Source organism: Orycteropus afer, unplaced genomic scaffold (genome assembly GCF_000298275.1).
Source record: "Orycteropus afer afer isolate SDZICR_OR568_19922 unplaced genomic scaffold, OryAfe1.0 scaffold00257, whole genome shotgun sequence".
NCBI classification, from domain to species: Eukaryota; Metazoa; Chordata; class Mammalia; order Tubulidentata; family Orycteropodidae; genus Orycteropus; species Orycteropus afer.
Window position 1 is genome coordinate 2,714,524 of NW_006921844.1, and position 18,118 is coordinate 2,732,641.

The 18,118-nt window shown below is 39.2% G+C and overlaps 1 protein-coding gene across 1 annotated transcript in view; it reads left to right on the forward strand.

Annotated features, from left to right (window-relative positions):
• EBF1 (EBF transcription factor 1) overlaps positions 1-18,118 on the forward strand; it is a 506,142-nt gene that overhangs the window by 335,282 nt on the left and 152,742 nt on the right. The window contains exon 8 of the mRNA XM_042782192.1: positions 17,189-17,306. Coding sequence (XP_042638126.1) covers positions 17,189-17,306 — 118 coding nt within the window. The remainder of the gene's footprint in view (positions 1-17,188; positions 17,307-18,118) is intronic.

The following is an 18,118-nucleotide window of genomic DNA, read 5'->3' on the forward strand; positions in this document are numbered from 1 at the left end:
CCATTGTCTGCCAACCCTATATATGATCTTGGATATACTCCCCATTTAGGGATGTCAATATCTCTTAGTTTTCAGGATTTTTTTTTTTTTAATATGTGAAACTTAGTGGTCTCATTCCTTAAGTATGAATTCAGTGGGAAGAAGATATTCTCTCCTAAGATTCTAAGGTATTTCTGTAATATCATAGTGAACTCTGTACCTTTGGTTCTAACAGATGTGAATGGGGTTTCTGAGGCACCATCACTACGGAAGTAGATTGCCCAATCTTCCTTTCGAGGAGTTGCTGGTGGGTTTGAACCACCAACCTTCTGGTTAGCTATCAAATGCCTTAGGGATTATGCCACCAGAGCTCCCCATAGATTTCTAGTGTCCTGGAAGAGTGTTTCCCCTCATTAACTTCTGTCCCCAAGTTAGTAAACTTGGTCATTCTCATATCCACACAGGATTTTGTGTTGAATCAACTTTGCACTTAGGTTGGAGAAACAATATTTGTGATATTACTATGTGCGTGTTACTAAATGTCTTGAAACACAAAGTTGGATTTCAACATAAACTGTTTTATAATTTGTTTTGGCCTTGAGATGGGTGATACATCTTTTTTGACCAAGCCTGGGTTAGGATCAAGGCATATCTGGATGTGGAACAATCCATGGCTAATAAACTTGTCTAATAAATGTGCCTAATGAGTACCAGAATCAACTTGGCTGTACCTCTCAGAGCACCAAAGTTTGGAATGCACTTTGGTGGCATTAGGGACCTAAAAGAAAAAAATCAGCCTAAGCCTTTCAGGGCTTTATTTTCCTTCATTAGACCTGCTAATGAAATCGTCTGAAATCCTTGAGTTATAGGAATGTAGCTCTTACACAAGATACATAATCAACTCAATCAGTTATTTTTGAGGCTGTCTGTTGTTGTTGTTGTTATGTGCCGTCGAGTCAGCCCTGACTCATAGCGACCCCTCCTTGGGTTTCCGAGGCAGTATCACCACGGAAGTAGGATTGCCCAACCTTCCTTCCGAGGAGTGGCTGGTGGGTTTGAACCGCCAGCCTTCTGGTTAGCAGTCAAGTGCCTTAGACACTATGCTACCAGAACTCCCTTGAGGCTGTCTAGAAAGCTTTATTTCCACACACAAAATAGTTATTCTTCATTTAGTAAAAAGAACACTGAGATGAGGAGACATGGTTAGATTTCTGGCAAGTCTTATAATCCAGCTCAGTTTCTTCAACTGTAAAATGAAATAAAAATTATTATTCTGTTTACTTCACATCAAAGAAAAACATTATGAAAACATGCTTGCATAAGTAATTTCTAAATGATAATCTATAAATGTAAGCTTTTGATGAAGATCCTTGAGATAAACTAAAGATGGATCATTAATTCATTTCAAGGTTTCTCACCCTCAGCACTCCTGACATTTGTGAATAGATAATTCTTTGTTGTGTGTGCCTATGTATGGAGGACTGTCCTTTGTGTGGAGGACTGTCCTGTATCTTTTAAGATATTTAGCAATATCCCTAGCCTGTATCTTCTAGATGCCAGTAGAATATCACTTCCACACCCCTAATCATGACAACCAAAATGTTTCTGGACATTCAAATGTCCCTTACAGGGTTGAGAACCACTGGTTTACTCTCATACCTGATGGCCTCTAACTTAGTCTTTTCATTGAGAGTGCTACTGTCCTAAAGAATGTACCCTTTGATTAGGCATGTGATCTGACTGACACAAGGTTTTTACTGTTCTTCATACACGTATTGTTCTTCTGAACCATGACAATGTTCTTGGCTATGATTCTTGAACTGGGTATAAAATAGGTGGACTTCTTAAAAAAAAAAAAATGAAATAGATAGACTTCTCTCAATAGGGACCACCACAGGTAGCAACCTTGACTACCACAGAGTCAGATTTTGGATGAAGAAGAGCTTGTCATTATCAACAATAATAAAATCCTTATTTGTTCCCTTTCCCACTTCTGATCTTTTAGGAGGAGATAGAAGGAAATTATGGCAAAATGAACACTGGCTCATTTTATTTGTATCTCTGTACATTTACACATTTCAGTGATTATCATTTTTACACAATGAACACATGGTCTTATGCATGTAGACATGTGAATATTTATACAATCAAAGAATGGATAAATTGCCTTAGGATGGTTAATGCCTCCTTACTCGGCCTTTCACTTTTTTTCCCTCCAATCTCATCTCTTTAATGACTATATATGCCCATGTTTCTCTGCATCATTTCATGATGTTGACCATTCCATCTTCTCGAATCCATCTTTTTTCTTGGTTTCCATGACAACAGGTCATTTGGCTTTCCTTATTCATTCTAAGCTCTCTTCAAGGGAACTCTTTCTATACTCTTCTGTAAATGTTGGTGTCCCCAAGTTTCCATCTCAAATTCAGAACTTTTCTCACATATAGGCTCTCTTGAATATCTTTTTTCTGCTCCTGGCAACTTAATCATGATTCATGGACCAAGGACACTTGACTCAGGGTCTCTGAGACCTTACACCCAAGTGCAGAATTAGCCAGCCAGCTGGCTGCTGGACATTTTCAGGAATTTCAACTCAGTGAGCCTCTCATTGAACTCATTGTCATCCTCATTTTTTTTTATCTACTTCCCAAGCTGACATCTCTTCCTGTGTTCTCTCTTTTGGTTAATTCCCAGCTGAATTCAGTGCTCTGGAGATTACTGTTTATATTTGTGTATGCATGCGTTCATTGTGTTCCATATATTTATGTGTATAAATATATGTATCCATGTGTGTACATCTGTGGACATTGGCAAGAATGATGATGAAAATATTGATAACATTTAGTGGGGACTTACTCTGTGAGAAGCATTGTGCTAAAGACTTTATATGGGTTATATTTACTCTCACAATAGCCCAGTTAGGAATGTGCAAATATGGGCTGTCTCCATTTTACAATTGAAGAAACTGAGGCTTAGAAAGCAGTGAGGCAGTTATTCAGCCCGAGCAATCTGAACTCAGGTGGTATCTAACATTTTGGAACAATAAGAAACTTCTGTTCAGTATCTAGGAGATACTTAATGAGGCAATAAGGAGGTCTTAACATCTCAGAGCCACAGTCACTACCTATGAATATGTGTTAGAATCCCACAAAAGCCCGACATAGGCTTTCAAAAGATGTGTTTGCCCTAATAGAGCTTGTCTTAGCTCTTTAGTGCTACTGTAACAAAAATACCATAAGTGGGTACTTTAAAGAACGGATATTTATTTTCTGATGGTTTGTTATTATGTTATGTGCCATTGAGTCAAACCTGACTCATAGTGACCCCTCCTTGGGTTTCCGAGGCAGTATCACTACGGAAGTAGGATTGCCCAACTTTCCTTCCGAGGAGTGGCTGGTGGGTTTGAACCGCCAGCCGTCTGGTTAGCAGGCAAGTGTCTTAGCCACTTTAGAAGTCTAGAAATCTGAGTTCAAGGCACCAGCTCTATGGAAAAGCTCTGCCTCTCTGCCCTCTCTGAGGGAAAATTCTTGTCTCAGCTTTTGTAACCAGAGTGTTTATTGATTCCTTGGCAATATTCATGTGGCGTCTATTTTCCCCCCATTTTTACTCACTTATATCCTGTTCATTTTATATATTAAAATTCATTAGCTATAAGATACACCCCACACTGATATAGCCTCATTAACGTAACGTAACATAACCTAACCTAACATAACACAACACAACGTAACACCTTTGTTCCCAAAGGAGATTACATTCACAGGTATAGAGGTTAGGATTCCAATACATGTATTTTTGGGAAAATTCAGTCCAGAACACAGCCTGGAGATAGATACCAACTGCATGAAGGACATTAGAACATCCCAACAGTCTCTGGGTGGCAAAAATAGTTGAGTGCTGGACTTGTGTTGTTAGGTGCCATTGAGTTGGCTCTGACTCTTAGCTACCCTATGTACAACAAAATGAAACACTGCCCGGTTGTGCACCATCCTCACAATCCTTGCTATACTTGAGCCAATCACTGCAGACATTGTGTCAGTCCATCTTGTTGAGGGTCTTGCCCTTTTTCACTGACCTCTACTTTACCAAGCACAATATCCTTCTCCAGGAAATGGTCCCTTCTAACGACATGACCGAAATAGGTGATATGAAGTCTGGCCATTTGCATTTCCAAGGACCATTCCAGCTGTACTTCTTCCAGGACAGATTTGTTTGTTCTTCTGGCAGTCCATGGTATTTTCAATATTCTTCACCAATATCATCATTCAAAGCAACAACTCTTCTTCAGTCTTTCTTATTCATTGTCTAGTTTTAACATGCATATGAAGCAATTAAGAATACCATGGCTTGGGTAAGGCATACCTTAGTCTTCAAAGTGACATCTTTGCTCTTTAACACTTAAAAGAGGTCTTTTGCAGCAAATTTGCTCAGTGCAATATGACATCTGATTTCTTGATTGCTACTTCCATGGGTGTTGATTGTGGATCCATGTAAAATGAAATTCCTGACAGCTTCAATCTTTTCTCCATTTATTTTGATGGTGCTTATTGGTCCAGCTGTGAGGATTTCTGTTTTCTGGTACTCACTTCTACCTGTTCATTTTAAATATAAAAACTCATTAGCTTTAAGATACACCCGACTTGTTCAGATGTAATCCCTACTGAAGACTACAGTCTTTGATTTTCATCAGTAAATGCTTTATATTGTCTTCACTTTCTGTAGAGTGTTGGTCAGTTTTTACTTGCATGGACTTTAGAAAAAGAAGGCTACCTGGGCTTCCCTTAATCCGTGGAATTTTCGGTCCATTCTCAAGGGCCAGAAAGATCCATTATACCCTTTTGGCTCATCTAGCTGGGACATGACAAAAGCAGCTCACAGGCATCTCAGATTCTCTGCCAAGAAATCATACTGAGTTTCCTAAATCTTAGGACTCAACAGCTAAGGGGAAGATTAATCTTCTTTGCAGCTATCCAGAGATGTGTTGTAGACATTGGTTGAAGATTTCGTATGAAGAAACCTTATAATTTCAATTGCCTTTCTCACAGGATGCTAATTGGAAAGCTGGTTTGAAGTATTTTTATGTTCCTGTTGCCTCTGTGAGGAAGTGGGAGAGAGTGGTTTCTTGGCATGAGAAAACTCTATTCTTTACATATCAATGTGGCTTTTACCAGTTACATTGAAAATCTGAGTCCTGGAGACATCTAATTAAAAACACTCTCTCTTGCCTATTAAGTGGGCTCTTTCCCACTGACATTGATGCTGCTGTTCTCTTGTCCCATTTTGTATGCTTGCCAGGGCAGCCTGATCTTCACACAGCAATGCCAGAGCGTGACTCCTCTGAACAGCAATCAGGGGCCTGTGTAGGTGACCGAGGAGGACATAAGAAAGGTTGTTGATCTCTTGACATGTAAAGACATTCTGTCAAGCAAACTCAGCCTCACAGCAGCTGAGCTTCTGGTGTGTAAACAGAGACTGCTTAATTACACAGGTCATGTCAATTAGTGTGACCTTAGCGTTTTCAAGAAATTAATCACTTTCCGCAGAGCTCGGCTGTGTTCATACTTTAAGGCAGTATGGAATAAACCTTGTAGAAAATCTGCCATTAAGATTTTTTTTTTTTTTAATTTACAATGGATGTTTTCTTTTGAAATCCCTAGGCTGTGGTTAGAGAAAACTTGCTTAAATACAACAGTGGAAACAGGCTTCATTCAGTCTTGGTGGGTGTGGGGAAGGGGGAAGAAATGAAGAGGTGGGGATAAGATGGGGCGAGGCGTAGCTCATGACACAGGGAAAAATTTACTGTAACTAAAATGAGCCTGTTTCTTCATCTTGACACTAAAAAGATGCTAATGGCAAAGGACGGTGTTAAAACCATGTCACGGGTATGGTTTTTAAATGACAAGAGCCAGACAATTCAAGGTTAAGATTTAAATCCTTATCAGTAGCTTTCCTTGTTAAGACTAGCAGAATGAGGGTGGTGAGGGGAGGAACAAGAATTGGGTACAAGCTGTCATTGCAGTAGACACCATAATATCTGGAGATTATGTAAAGTATAAATTTCCAAATTTACCATATCTCTTCAACAAAAGGTTTTCACAAGCTATAGATCCATATTCCTATATAACTATGAAACTTATGACTGTATAGGAATATAAATGTAAACTACATTCATTCATTCATTCATCAATACATGCATGCTCTCAGTAGTAGTTATTGAAGTGCTTTGTGCTGAATATACAGTGATGAACAAGAAAGATAGGTCTTTGCCTTAATGAAACTTATATTCTGAACCAATTGTCCTCGAGTCAATTCCAACGCATAGTGACTCTACAGGACAGAGTTGGGTTTCCAAGGCTGTAAATCTTTCCATAGGGTTTCCATTTCCAGGGTTTCCAAGGCCATAAATCTTTACAGAAACAGACTGCCTCATCTTTCTCCTGTGAAGTGACTAGTGGGTTTAAACTGCCGACCTTTGGGTTAGTAGCTGAATGGTTCAACCACTGCACCACCAGAGCTCCTTAGCCTATATTCTAGTTGGGGTCTATTAGTTGGGATAATACTAGCTGTTGTAACAAATGGGCTAATAAATATATAATGGCCTACATGCAACAAAAGATTATTCCTTGTTCACTTAGTGGTGTAAGGCTGGTGTTCCTGGTTGGGTAGTGGATCTTGAGTTGAGGATCTGAGCTCTCTCTGTATTGTGCCTCTGTCATCCCCTGGAACCTGGTGGCTTCCATCTGGCCAGCTGAAGGGCAAAGAGTGCTGAAGGTTCTTAAAAACTTTGTCATAGAAATGATCATTGCTCAATCTGCTCATATTCAATTGGCTGGAGATGGGTCACATGGCCATCTCTAACCCGGGGAGGCCTGAAAATGTAGTCTAACTATTGCAGCCTAGGAAGAGGAGAAAATGGATTCATGGTGAACAATGACCATTAGCTGCCACAATTAAAACCCACTGCTCTCAAGTCAATTCCAACTCATGACGACACTATGTGTTACAGAGCAGAACTGCTCCATTGGTTGACTGTAATCTATGGGAGCAGATCACCAGAACTTTCTTCTGCAGAGTCACTGGGTATATTCAAACCACTGATATTTTGGGAACCCCACCAACCACTCCTCAGAAGGAAGACTGGACAATCTACTTCCATAGAGATACCACCTTGGAAACCCATGGAAAGGGGTTACTAGAGTCAGAATCAACTCAACAGCAGTGAGTTTGGTTTGATTTGTTTGGATATGAGGACAAACCATTTGTACCATAATGAAGAGGTGTAAAAATTAATAAATACAAGTTATTAAAAATTTTAATTATTGTTATAAAGAAAACTAAATAGGATGTTATGAGAGAGAATAATAGTGTAGAGTAGGAATGAGAACGTACATCAAGATAGTTGACCAGGGAAATTTTCAGAATAGGTGATATTGAGGCTCAGAGAAGAAGGATAAGAATAAGTCAACTCAAGAGCTAGAAGAATGTTCCAAGCAGAGGGAGCAGTAAGCAAAAAAACCCATGCTTGTTGAGGAGACACATAATCTTCTTTCACTACCTACTCATTTGGAGTGGAAGAGAAGGGATATAAGTTTAAATCACCAGGTTAGATATCCAAATTCCCACCAAAAATGTCTTTCTTTATAATGATGACATAGGAATTAGTGAATTCTAGAAATTTTGGCAAATCCATGTTATTTACTGAAAACTCCATACTCTCAATCAATATATAACAGGATGTGATTAGTGGATTTGTAAAATACATGCCCAATCTTTGCACTTTCAATCTGCTTTTAAAGGCACTTAAATAAAGCAGGTAATATTCTCATCCTTTTTATTTCTCTCCCACCATCCCCCACCCCCTGTCTTGAATGTACTTATGTTGTTTTGACAAACAGCACATCTTGCAATTAAATTCTTTACCAACAGAATGCTGGGGGCCCAGGCTGCAATCACTCTCTTTGTACAGAATAATTTTGAGATGCGCCATGCTGATTAATTATACTGAAAGCAGCTCTAATGATAGTTTCAGAATACAGGATTAATTCATATAACACAGTAAATACAAATGGTAGATTTTCAACCTGATGTATTAAACCATTACGGCTTATTGGGCAAATATGTATCTTGGCATGAGCCTTATGCTGAGCTTTGGCAGAAAGTATGCATCACTGAGAAGGAATCCTTATGAACAGAATTTGATGAGTAGAGGCTCTGCACTGACAGCAAGTAAATTTCTGCGTAAATATGGTTGTCATTGAAAAAAAAAAAGTGAAATATCTTAAAGGATAGAGGTAAAAGTGTTTGGTGAGATTTATAATTGCCTGTAGATATTGGTTCTGAGGATGTCTATAGTTACTAGGATTTGCTAATAAAAACTATCTTATATTCTTCTCCCTTTTATGCTGTAACTTACAGAACTCTTGTTACATATCTGACATCGTATTAAGTGCTTCCCATAGCCAGTCACACAAAACATCAGACATTTGTGCTAAGAAGATACCAGGAGAGCTTAGGGATAGAGGGCTTAACTAGGACTGTACATTGAGAGATTAGAGGCTGTCATTGGACAGCACTGGATGAGGATTTGGGAGGTTCCCTTCAGACTTGTCTTTACTATTTGTCCTTTGACCCAGAGAAAGTTTGTAAACCTCTTGGACCTCAGTTTTCCAAGCTACAAAAGGAAAAAGTTAGCAATGCCATAACTACTAAAGACTTAAAATTATTTCTCCTATGAACCTCGTATGATGAAATATTTTTTCAACCTAATTGCATTTATTGAGTGAGAATTGTATTCTTCATTGTAGAATTATTCAAAGCCATATTAAATTGCCAGTCAGAGGTTCTCATATGCATGTGTTTCCACAAAGAGTTCGTATGCTCCCAGGGAAAGGAAAGTTATTCAACATTTCAGTATGCAACCTTATTATGGGTGAATTTATGATTCTGTCTCTGAACTTTTGGCCTCCATTATTAAATTTGAACACTCTTAGTTGGAAGCCATAGATTGGCTCATCTCTTGAATCTCTTGTGACTCTAACATTCGATGAGTCTGTAAAGAAGTTTTTCAGTAGATAGGTAGGGAAGAGAATAGAGGTTGTATGGAGTTGGGGGTAGATGTTTGATCAATGCTCTTCGTTTAAATTGAATTTTTTATTGAGATAATTGTTGACTCACATGCAGTTATAAGAAATGATAGAGAAATCCCACCTACCCTTTACCTGGCACACACACATACACATACATATTTAGTTCTATATAGAAGGTTGGCAGTTCAAACCTACCAGCCACTCAGTGGTGAGAAGATGGGGAGATCTACTTCTGTAAAGACTTAACTGCCTTGGAGACCCAATAGAGGTTGCTATGAGTCAGAATCGACTTACTGGCAGTGAGTTTGGTTTTTTTTGGATCCACCACTACAGTTAAGATACATGACTACAAAGATTCCTCATGTTTCCACATTTATATTCACATTCACTTCCTTCCACCTCTTATTGTGTCTTTAACTCCTGGAAACCACTCATCTGCTCTCCATTTCTAAAATTTTGTTATTTCAAGGATAATAAGTAAATGGAATCATCCAGTATGTAATGTTTTGGAATTAGCCTTTTTCACTCAGGATAATCTCTGGAGATTCATCCAGGCTGCTACCTGTACCAATACTTAAAAAAACACTTTCTGTTGAGCCAATTCTGACTCATGGCAGCCTCTTGCATGTCAGAGTAAACTGTGCTCTATAGAGTCTTGAAAGGCTGAATTTTCACAAGCAGATCACTAACTGTTTCTTTTGAGGCACCTTGGGGTGGACTCAAACCTCCAACCTTTGGGTTGGAAGCTGAGCATGTTAACAGTTTGCATTACTCAGGCACTCCTAGTTTCAATAATTCCTTCTTATTCATGAGGAGTATTCTATGCTAGGGAGCCTTGGTGGTGTAGTGCCTGAGGCATTTGACTGCTAACCAGAAGGCTGGCAGTTCAAACCCTTCAGCCACTCCTCAGAAGGAAGATTGGGCAATCTACTTCCATAGTAATACCATCTCGAAACCCAAGGAGGGGTCACTATGTGTGTTTGATTCTATGCTATGTTGCTCAAAGCCTTTTTATTTCATATACTTCAAGCCAGTACTTTTAATACCTTATAATTAAGATCCCAAAATTAATGCAAAAATAGAGCCAGCTAAAGTCAGAGGTAAGAAAGCCATGTAACTGACTAACTTCAGTGCTGATTTCCTCAAAATGAGTTAACTAGTGTCAGCACTTAACACCAAGATTTAACATTTTTTCCTTTGCTGTTGTTTGTGTCAGTTTTGACTCATAGTGACCCTATGTACAACAAAACAAAACACTGCCTGGTCTTGTCCCATTCTCACAATCTTTGGTATGCCCATCATTGCAATCACTGTGCCAATCCATCCATTAAGGGTCTTTACCTTTTGCTCTGACCCTCCACTTTACCAAACATGATATCCTTCTCCAGGGTTTGGTCCTTTCTGACAACATGACCAAAGTACCATGAGAAAGGAAGCCTGGCCATTTCACTTCTAAAGAGCATTCTGGTTACACTTCTTCCAAGACAGATTTGTTCATTCTTCTGGCAGTCCATGATATAGTCAATATTCTTTGCCAACACAATAATTCAAATGCATCAATTCTTCTGCAATCTTCCTTATTCGTTTTTTTTTTTTTTTTCCCTAGTCAATTAAAATTCCCTTGTTGGAGGGGTTATTTTTTTGGAGGGAAATACTTATTGACAAAATATTCCAATTTGAAACATTAGAAATATTCTTATGGTCTAATCTTAACCCTGACTCCATGTTTGTCATGAGAATGCTTTATGATAAAGATTTCATTTCTTTTGGTGGTTTTGTCAAAACCCTTCTTCCACAGGAGCTGCTACTTTTGTTAATATCATCTTCCACTCATGCTTGAATTTAGCTGCTTGTGTCTTTTTGAAAATCTGCTCATGAGACAGAGGTTATGCTTCATGAATTTTGGATAATGTCATTGAGACATACAAGGTCTCCTGCCTGGCATGAAGGGAGGAGGGACAACCTGAGGAATGACCGAGAGGAAGGACTCACCAATAACAAAACTCCTAGGGAACTAATAGGAAATGTTGGGAAAACTAGACAAAACTTATCCAATGTCCAATTTACAGACTATTTGCAATATAGCAGCAAGGTATCATTTAGTTTCCAGCCTAGAATATAAGGGACTAAGATGCAGATAGGTGTAGAAAGTTGAATTACATAAACTGGTGAAAATTGCAATTCACAGGAGGCCTAAATTGTACAATAATGTATTTTGAACACAAAAGTCTTTAAATTGGTAACAAAACATTGTTAGGCTGATAAAGCAGTGGGCCTATTCTCAATCCTTCTTATTTAAGAGAGCAGTTCATGCTGTTGTTGTTGTTAGGTGCTGTTGAGTTGGCTCCAACTCATAGGGATGCTACGTACAACAAAACAAAATACTACCCAGTCATCCTTTTTGTGGCAATCAAGATGCTTCAGATAATCATTCTCTTGAACTTATTGTTTAGTATCACCATGAAAACAATAACTACTCTTCCACTACATCTAAAATTCATTGAGTACTTGGTATGTACCAGTAATGAGGCTAGCAAATTTAAGGAATTTAAACCTCACGATAACCTTATGAATTATCAGGGAGCTCTGGTAGCATAGTGGCTAAGGCACTTGACTGCTAACCAGAAGGCTGGTGGTTCAAACCCACCAGCCACTCCTCGGAAGGAAGGTTAGGCAATCCTACTTCCGTAGTGATACTGCCTCGGAAACCCAAGGAGGGGTCGCTATGAGTCAGGGCTGACTCGACGGCACATAACAACAACAACAATTATAATTCCCATTTGAGAGTCAGGGACACTTGGGCTTAGAGAGGTTTTGTTACCAGTTGACCACTTGCTGTTGAGTTGACTCATGACCCGTCTGTGTGTGTCAGAGTAGAACTGTGCTCCATAGGGTTTTCAATGGCTGATTTTTTGAAAGTAGATCATCAGGCCTTTCTTCCAAAGTACCTCTGAGTGGATTTGAACTTTCATCCTTTAGGTTAACAGCCAGAGGAGTTAACTGTTTGCATCACCCAGCGCCTTGAGAGAGGTTGAGTTAACCTGCTCCAAATCACAACAGTTAACAATGCTGGGATTAGAAGCCAAGAATCATGAACTTTGTGTCGAATTCTTTCAAATTCTAAATAGGGGGCAGATAGAGATAATGACCTTTGGGATATTTAGATCTCAGAAAGGATAAAGCAAAGAGTCCTGATTCTGAATCATGAAGATGGGCCAAGAAACCTCTCAAATCTATGGGTAGCTGCAAATTTCTGCATTTCTCATCCATTCACCCACACAGGGTCTGGAAGGTAGGACCCAGATAGAAGATATCTTGGAACAAGTTGGGTGTTAATCAGACTGGACATCTTATTGCCGTATTAAAAAACAAAGTCCGCAGATAGAAATGTGATCCCAGTAAATCTAGTGATGAAAATACACATCATGTAGCCCTAAACCTCCCCATCTAACCAAACCCTAAACTCACTACTGTCAAGTCAGTTCTGACTAGTTGTGACTCTATAGGACAGAGTAGAACTGCCCCACAGGGTTTCCAAGCCTGTAAATCCTTATGTGAAAAGACTGCCTCATCTTTCTCCCATGGAGCAGCTGGTGGATTCAAACCACTAACCTCTTGGTTAGAAGCTGAATTCTTTAACTACCGTGCCACCAGTTGTTGTTGTTGTTATGTGCCATTGAGTCGGACCCGACTCATAGTGACCTCTCTTTGGGTTTCCGAGGCAGTATCACTACGGAAGTAGATTACCCCATCTTCCTTCTGAGCACCTAGTATTTATTTCAGAAGATGTAAACTAGGGAATCCTCATGAATAAATTGGTACAATTTATTTCAAAACCATTCTGGAGCAGCTCTGTCTAAAAGAATATTCTGTAATTATGGGAATATTCTATATCTGCTCTGTCCAGCATAGTAGCCACTGGTCAAATGTGGCTAGTGAGCATTTGAAATGTGGCTATTGAGATTAAGCAACAAAGTTCTTTACTTTATTGAATTTCAATTCATTAAAAGTTAAATTTAAATAGCCACATATATGATTACTGTGCTAGACAATGCTATTCTATAGAGTACAGATGTAAATACAATAAATATCATCACATTCTAAATATACCTGTTCTTTATACTCCCTCCATCTCTTTCTCTGGGCAGGGGAGTGAGGAAGGCTGTAAAGAGGGTAGGGGTGGTTGAGTCAAAATGTAAAATAATTTACTCTGTTTATCTATCCCAACTCAAACTATGTTTTGTTGACAAAATTGGGGAAGGTTGAAGATTTGGCAGGCCTGGCTGTCCCCTTGACTGCATGAATGTGTCACCACCTCATTAATCTTGTATTAAACTATAAAGGCCCTTCTCCCTCCTACTATGAGCCTATTTTTAAAGGACACTTCAGTATTCCCTTTGCATCTCACACTTGTTGTTAGATGCCGTTGAGTCAGTTCTGACTCATAGCAACCCTGTGTACAACAGAACACTGGCCGATCCTGTGCCATCCTCACAATTTTTGCCGTGCTTGAGCCCATTGTTGCAGCCACTGACTGTGTCAGTCCATCTCATTGAGGATCTTCCCAGTTTTCACTAACCCTCTACTTTACCAAGCATGATCTCCTTCTCCAGGGAGTGGTCCCTTCTAAGAACATGACCAAAGTATGAGAGACAAATTCTGCCCATTCTTGCTTCTGAGGTGCATTCAGCTGTACATCCTTCAAGACAAATCCGTGACACAGTCAATATTATTCACCAATACCACAACTCAAATACACCAGTTCTTCTGCGATCTTCTTTATTCATTGTCCAGCTCTCACACTTCTTTTTTAAATTTATAAATGAATAGTTTATAAATTGCTTTGTGAATTAGTTTCAGCATGTCTTTTATTTAAATATCCTGATTATTTCCAAATTGAAATGAAAAAAAAAATTAGTTTGGGGTAAGGAAATGTATTGTATTATGAGTTTTTGAGGAACATACCAGTTGCCATCAAATTGACTCCGACTCATGACAAGCCCATGTGTTTCAAAGTAGAATTATGTTCTTTTGGACTTTTAATCCCTGGTCTTTAGGAGACAGATCAGCAGACCTTTATGCTGAGGCATCTCTGGGTGGGCTTGAACCTTCAACCTTTTGGTTATCATCTGAGTGTGTTAGCCATTTGCACCATTCAGAGACTCCTTGAGGAATGTATTATGTATTTATTTTCCAGTAATTGAAGGTACAGTATTCTTAGCAGTATACTCTCTCTAGTTTAAATTGGCTTTTCCATTAAATGAATTTATCACATATATGACTCTGGGATTCCTCTCTTGCCCCCAAAATGAAAATGTGTAAGGTATAGTGGGAGCTCTGGTAGCATAGTGCCTAAGGCACTTGACTGCTAACCAGAAGGCTGGTGGTTCAAATACACCAGCCACTCCTCGGAAGGAAGGTTGGGCAATCTACTTACTTCCGTAGTGATACTGCTTTGGAAACCCAAGGAGAGGTTGCTATGAGTCGGGTCTGACTCAACGGCATATAACAACATAACCATAACAAGGTATAGTTACTTTCCCCTTAACTGTTTTTAACATTTTTGTTTAATGTAGGAATTAGATGACAATGTCCTTAAAGGATACCATTTTTAGCCTTAAGAGTCTGTAGTGCTGTGTCTTACAGGTGCATGGTGAATTATCATTGCTTTTTTTTTTTTTTTTAAGGACAGACATCTAGAATAACCACTTTCTGTATTTCCTGACACTGGAAACAGATACCACTTGGGATTCCTTTTATAGTTTCTTCAGCTAACGTCTCCAGTGACCACTCAATTGTGGTCTCGTAGTAAATCAAAATTTCTTTGAAAGACCTGGCACTGTTATATAATTATATATGTTCCACGAAGTCATCTCCCTAACTTTAAAGAAAAGCAAGTTTCCATTTCCTTAAATAACAGGGACTCTGCTACTGCACATAATACTTTACGAAAATAAAAGAATAGACACTTTTCTTCTTCCCCTCCTTTTTCTCCTCCTTCTTTTAAATTAACCTACAATTGATGAGGCACAGATCAGCTTCAGGCTGAGTCAGACCTGGTTGGTCACTCATGAATAGAGAGAAAAACCACTTAGCAAACTGCTGCTCCCAACTTTCCTCTCTTCCCATGAATAACTTGTTCTAGTTGGAGTTTGGGGTTTCACAATGATTAAGAAGAATACACTGGGTCCCTGAACAGACTCTTAATCATTTACTTTGCATTTTAATAAATTAGATTTAAGAAAGAAAATCAACTTCATATTGTGAGCAATGAATGCTTCCACAGAGGCTGCAGTGAGTCGCCATCTTTGAGGCACAGAAAATGGGATTCATGTTTTGCCAAAACGCATTTAGGTCAAAGAGGGGAAACAGCGTCACTTTTAAGTGTGGAATGCATAGGTGAGGGTGGGAGTCTGTGGGAGGGTACACTTGGCCCAGCAGGACTGACAATTCAAAGGCATGAGCCAAAGCCTAGAACTTTCCCCTTTGCCCAACTCAGGTATGAAACTGCAGTATTGCCCAAGACTCTACAAGTCATTATCCCCTTGGGCCAACTCAGAGAAAAGGCTCCGTTAGAGACTGGGACCTCAATGTGTGCCAATCCTTGTAAAGCGTTTCACCTCTTCAGAGGCTAATGCCTCTCAAAACCAAGAACAATTAAATCCAGAATCTTTCCAAGCAACTGGGGAATTCAGCAAAATAAATCAGAAATCCTCAGCCTTAGCTCTGGAGGCTCGTCTCATTATGAGAGCAGATCTATTAGCCCTCTTGCCATTGTCTTTCATTTCTCAAGTGAGGTGATTCTAATTAAATTAATCTGCATGTCAATCTATCAGTGATCAATCAAAGAGCCTGAGGTCCCCCCTATGCTGCAGGGTGCTTGCGGCTGACAGGGGCTGATAATGGAGGAAGAAATAAACTGTCGAGTAAAGTTAATTAGTCAACATAATAGGTGGATTAAACGGGAGCTGGCTGATTGCTGTTTCCTGTGTCAAAGCATGAGGTAGGAGCTGAAGCTGCAATTACAGACAATTATTATATTTGGTTGTAAGAGGTCGCATGAATAAACATATCTCTGTGGGTTTCAGTTTTAATCCCTTTCCCCATTTAATATAAGGAGAAGTGTAGGTCATTTCTTCTCATTGTTTTAGTCAAAGTTCTCTGAAACAAAAGCTTTGCCTGTGTCTCTTCTGGCAAACTGAATTCAGAGTCAGTTTATGAGAAGCCCAGGTGTCTGAATTATAGCTTGGGCCAATGTCACCTTTTTTTTTTTTTTGGCTTTGTAACACAGATCAACCAAAATCCAACTCATAGCAACCCTAGGAGAGAGTAGAACTGTCTCTTAGGATTTCAAAGGTTGTAAATCTTTGTGGAATCTGACTGCCTCATTTTTCTCCCATGGAGCAGGTGACGGGTTTGAACCACCAACCTTTTGGTTAGCCACCAATTGCCTGAACCACTGCACCACCAGGCCTCTGAAACTCAAATCGAAGACACTTAATTAGCAGGGATTTTTGAGGGTGGTGGTGGTGGTTGTGACTGTTGTGAAGGGGCCTTTGATTTGATTAATCAAACTAACGTGGGAGTAAAAAATTATAAGAAACCCCAAAAGGCACCCAAGAGAGAAAACTGCATCCCAGCTCTCACTGAAGCACCCCCCCCCATTTTTTTATTTTATTTTTATTTTTCTATCCTCTTAACCCTGACACAGTTGGGGAGGAAGGTTATTTTAAAGATTCAAAAGATTTTTATTTGCATGATCAACTGTGATATCTGCTTCAATGTCTAAACTGAAGGGTAATTTAGGTAAAACACAACCACCCTTGTGTAAAAAAATATGCTAATAAAGATCCTCTTGTTAAAATTATGGTTAACAGTGTACCTTCTGCTGTATAACTATAAACTGTGCAATTTTACTTAAAACTGCATCAAAAGCGTTCCATGCCAAAGACCCACTCATCAATAGCTTCTCTTGTTAAACTTGTACAGCATAAGCACCAGTTATTATGTGAAATAGCTATGCAATTTTCTTCAGCTCCCAGCTGTTATTTATTTAACTTGAGTTTATTACCCTCCATGCTTTTATATTAAAATGTTCATTCATTTCTCTCTCATGTCTCCAGGTCGTGGTGTCTACAACAGTCAACGTGGATGGCCATGTCCTGGCAGTCTCTGATAACATGTTTGTCCATAATAACTCCAAGCATGGGCGGAGGGCTCGGAGACTTGACCCCTCGGAAGGTACGCCCTCTTATCTGGAACATGGTAGGCGAATCATTTTCATTGGTTGGCATTGTTACTTTAACTGTGAATTTATTTGGTTTCTTTCTTCCAACTCCACCACATTTTCTATCTTGTTTCAAATTTCAAACATATTTTTGAACAATATTGATTTCTTCAGGTTTTCACTCTTCAAAATACGATGTAAAGTATTTAAACCAAAAAACCAAACCCATTGCTGTAGAGTCGGATCTGACTCATAGTGACCCCTCCTTGGGTTTCTGAGGCAGTATCACTATGGAAGTAGATTTCCCAACTTTCCTTCTGAGGAGTGGCTGGTGGGTTTGAACCACCAGCCTACTGGTTAGCAGTCAAATACTTTAGGCACTATGCCACCAGAACTCCCTTAGAATATTTAGAGACAGGAAAATTTCTTTGAGGGTCACCTGGTTCTTATGGCATAGCTATTTACCCTGGAAATGGCTGGTATAGCCTTCCTGTAGGTTGAGAGTGAGTGAGACTGGGAGCCACATGTTTATGTGTAAGCCGTCATGTGACCGAAAAGTAAAGGCCAAAACAGGGTAACCAAAATTCTGATACATTTTAAGTATTTATAATGACCATTAAAATTTTATAATGAACTCCATCTTCTTTATAATCCTGTTGGTATAATCTATGACTGTATGTTTTACCTCACTAGGTGATAAGGTCCAAAGTCTAGATTGGAGGTGCTTTCTGAATTTGAAGTCCAGATTGAATATCCCTTCTGTGCTCTTAGAACTCCCTTTCTCACCACCATGTGGTAGAGCCTGTTTTCTGTAGATTGGCTTTGG